At 37.9% G+C, this 2,317-nt stretch overlaps 1 protein-coding gene across 1 annotated transcript; it reads left to right on the top strand.

Annotated features, from left to right (window-relative positions):
• Positions 1-336: 336 nt before the first annotated feature.
• Positions 337-2,113, top strand: LOC136070363 (uncharacterized). The gene is made up of 2 exons (XM_065780236.1): positions 337-408; positions 1,577-2,113. The coding sequence occupies exons 1-2, from the start codon at positions 337-339 to the stop codon at positions 2,111-2,113; spliced, it is 609 nt and encodes a 202-aa protein (XP_065636308.1).
• Positions 2,114-2,317: the final 204 nt, after the last annotated feature.

Consider the following 2,317-nt stretch of genomic DNA (forward strand, 5'->3'; position numbering starts at 1 on the left):
TCTAAATTTCTAACATAAAATAATTCTGTAACACAAGAATAAAAGGCAGATCTGATTCTCAGAGCTCATCGATCGGAGCAGATCTTCTTTGGAAATGGACTCGAAAAGTGCAGCAGAGGAAACGACGCCATCGTCACTGTCGAGCCTCATCTCTCTCACCTTCACTTCCGCCTCCTCCTCCTCCACTCAACAACCTTACTTCTCTGAGCTCCTCTCCTTCAATCTTGATCGTCTCTAAAAGGTTTTGGTTTTCTCTCTCTCTCTCTCTGCTTTTGTTTTGTTGTGTGAGAAAATTTTGATACAAAAACTTGTAGGAGCTAGAGCTTCTTCGAGTTGATGCGGAGCGAATCCGAAGGCAAATGCAAGAGATGGTTGTTGGAAGCTAATGAGCATTCATTGCTGCATCAGGTGCATTGTCTACTATTTAAGAAATGTGGTGGTCGGGTTTTGGGTTTCAATGTGAGTTTGGTGATTGAAGAAGTGTGGGTTGTGGCTTCTAGGATTTGATGATTTTCTGGTTTTGAACTTTCTGGGCTTATGGCTTGGAGATTTGATGATTTTGTTGGGATTGAAAATGAGGGCTTTGAGATTTATGATTTTATTTTTGAGCTGAATTTTTTGGGGTTTTTATTTTATTTTATTTTTTGTGTGTTTGTTTCTCAAGAAAATTTCTGGGGATGAACCCAAGGAACATGAACATGGTCTTTAGAAAAAAATAATGAAAGAAATAAATTTTTTAATTTAATTATCTTATTTTATTTTAAAAGAATTTAGAAAAATAAAATGAAAATGTCTTTTTTTTTTAATTATTTTATGCTGACTTGGCATTTATTAAATAATAAATAATTTTTTTTATTATTATTTTATTCACCACGTCAGCATTTACTGTGTCAATAGTGCACTCCGTTTGCCATGTCAGCTTTTTCTGTTAGTTAGGTGACAGTAAGGACTTAAATGTCACGCGTTAATTGGATTAAAAACTAAAAGTGATAAAATAAAAATGTAAGGATAAAAATAGATATGACCTAAAATGTATGGACTAAAAGTGTATTTACGTCTAAAAAAAAAGTTTTAAAAAAATTACAAACCAAAATGAAAGGTGGAGATGTAGCCACATGTCCAACTTTTCACATAGGGAAGGGTTGTGCCTATCAATGCCATAGATCGTAGTGGTAGACAACTCATTGAAAAAGAAAAAATCTTGGCTTTTACGTACTAGTGACTGGCGACAAAAGAAGAAAGTAGAAAGAAAACACAGATGAGGAAGATTAAGAAAAAGGTTTGTGCTATTTATCTCATTATACGTGGATTTTCTGATTTAGTGTGTTTTGGGACTACAATTTCAAATTTGGGGTTGAGAAGGCATAGAAAATTGCACAAACAACTCAATTTCACCGGAGATGAGCTGAAGTCTTTTTTTTTTTTTTTTTAAGCTTTAGCCTAAATGAATATTGGTTTAACACCAATTTCCACACTTCAACCAAGCTGACCCCATTTGAAGCTCTGTATGGCATCCCTCCTCCTAGTTTGTTGGATTATATTCTTGGTGCTACCAAGGTGGCTGCTGTGGATGCAGTTATTGCAGAACAGACAGGAGCTCATATCATTGCTTAAACAGAATCTATTCTCTGCTCAAGCTAGGATGAAATCTCAGGCTGATTTGCATAGAACTGATACAAGTTTTAATGTGGGTGATTGGGTTTATTTGAAGCTCCAGCCGTATAGGCAGTACTCATTGAGGTTGAAAGGCTTTAATAAGCTTTCTCCTCGGTTCTATGGACCATTCCAGGTTCTGCAGAAAGTGGGGCAGGTGGCATATAGACTTGCATTGCCTACTGATTGTTCTATCCACCCAGTGTTTCATGTCTCATGCTTGAAACTTAAGTTGGGATCAAATGTGGTTCCAGTCCCAACACTCCCTCCTATTACTTCTGCTGGTGTGCTTGATCCTGAACCGCTTGTCATCCTTCAAAGCAGGACTAAACAGCTCAGGTCTAGAACTATAACTGAGGTCTTGGTTCAGTGGCATGGTCATTCTTCAGAGGATGCTACCTGGGAGTCCTTATACAACTTGCAGCTACAATTTCCTCACCTCGTGGGCAAGATTTTGTGACCTTTGAGCATGGTGGACCTTGGGGGCAAGGTCTTTTTAAGGGGAAGGGATTGATAAGATTGTAATTAGGAGTGTTAGTTGCTGTGTTAGTTGCTGGTTAGTTACTGTGGGTATCCTTGGCGGCTGTGCTGATGTCATGAGAGTTAGTTAGATGAGCTGGAGTTAGTTAAGAGATGAGCTGGAGTTAGTTAGTTAGATGAGCTG

The sequence above is a fragment of the Quercus suber genome, unplaced genomic scaffold, assembly GCF_002906115.3.
Source record: "Quercus suber isolate HL8 unplaced genomic scaffold, Cork oak 2.0 scaffold_228, whole genome shotgun sequence".
NCBI classification, from domain to species: Eukaryota; Viridiplantae; Streptophyta; class Magnoliopsida; order Fagales; family Fagaceae; genus Quercus; species Quercus suber.

Bases quoted from the DNA above. Each gene is read 5' to 3' on its own strand.
- LOC136070363 (XM_065780236.1), top strand. From the start codon at position 337: ATGCGGAGCGAATCCGAAGGCAAATGCAAGAGATGGTTGTTGGAAGCT. The intron at 409-1,576 runs GTGCATTGTCTA...CTGTGGATGCAG, and splicing joins AGCATTCATTGCTGCATCAG to TTATTGCAGAACAGACAGGA.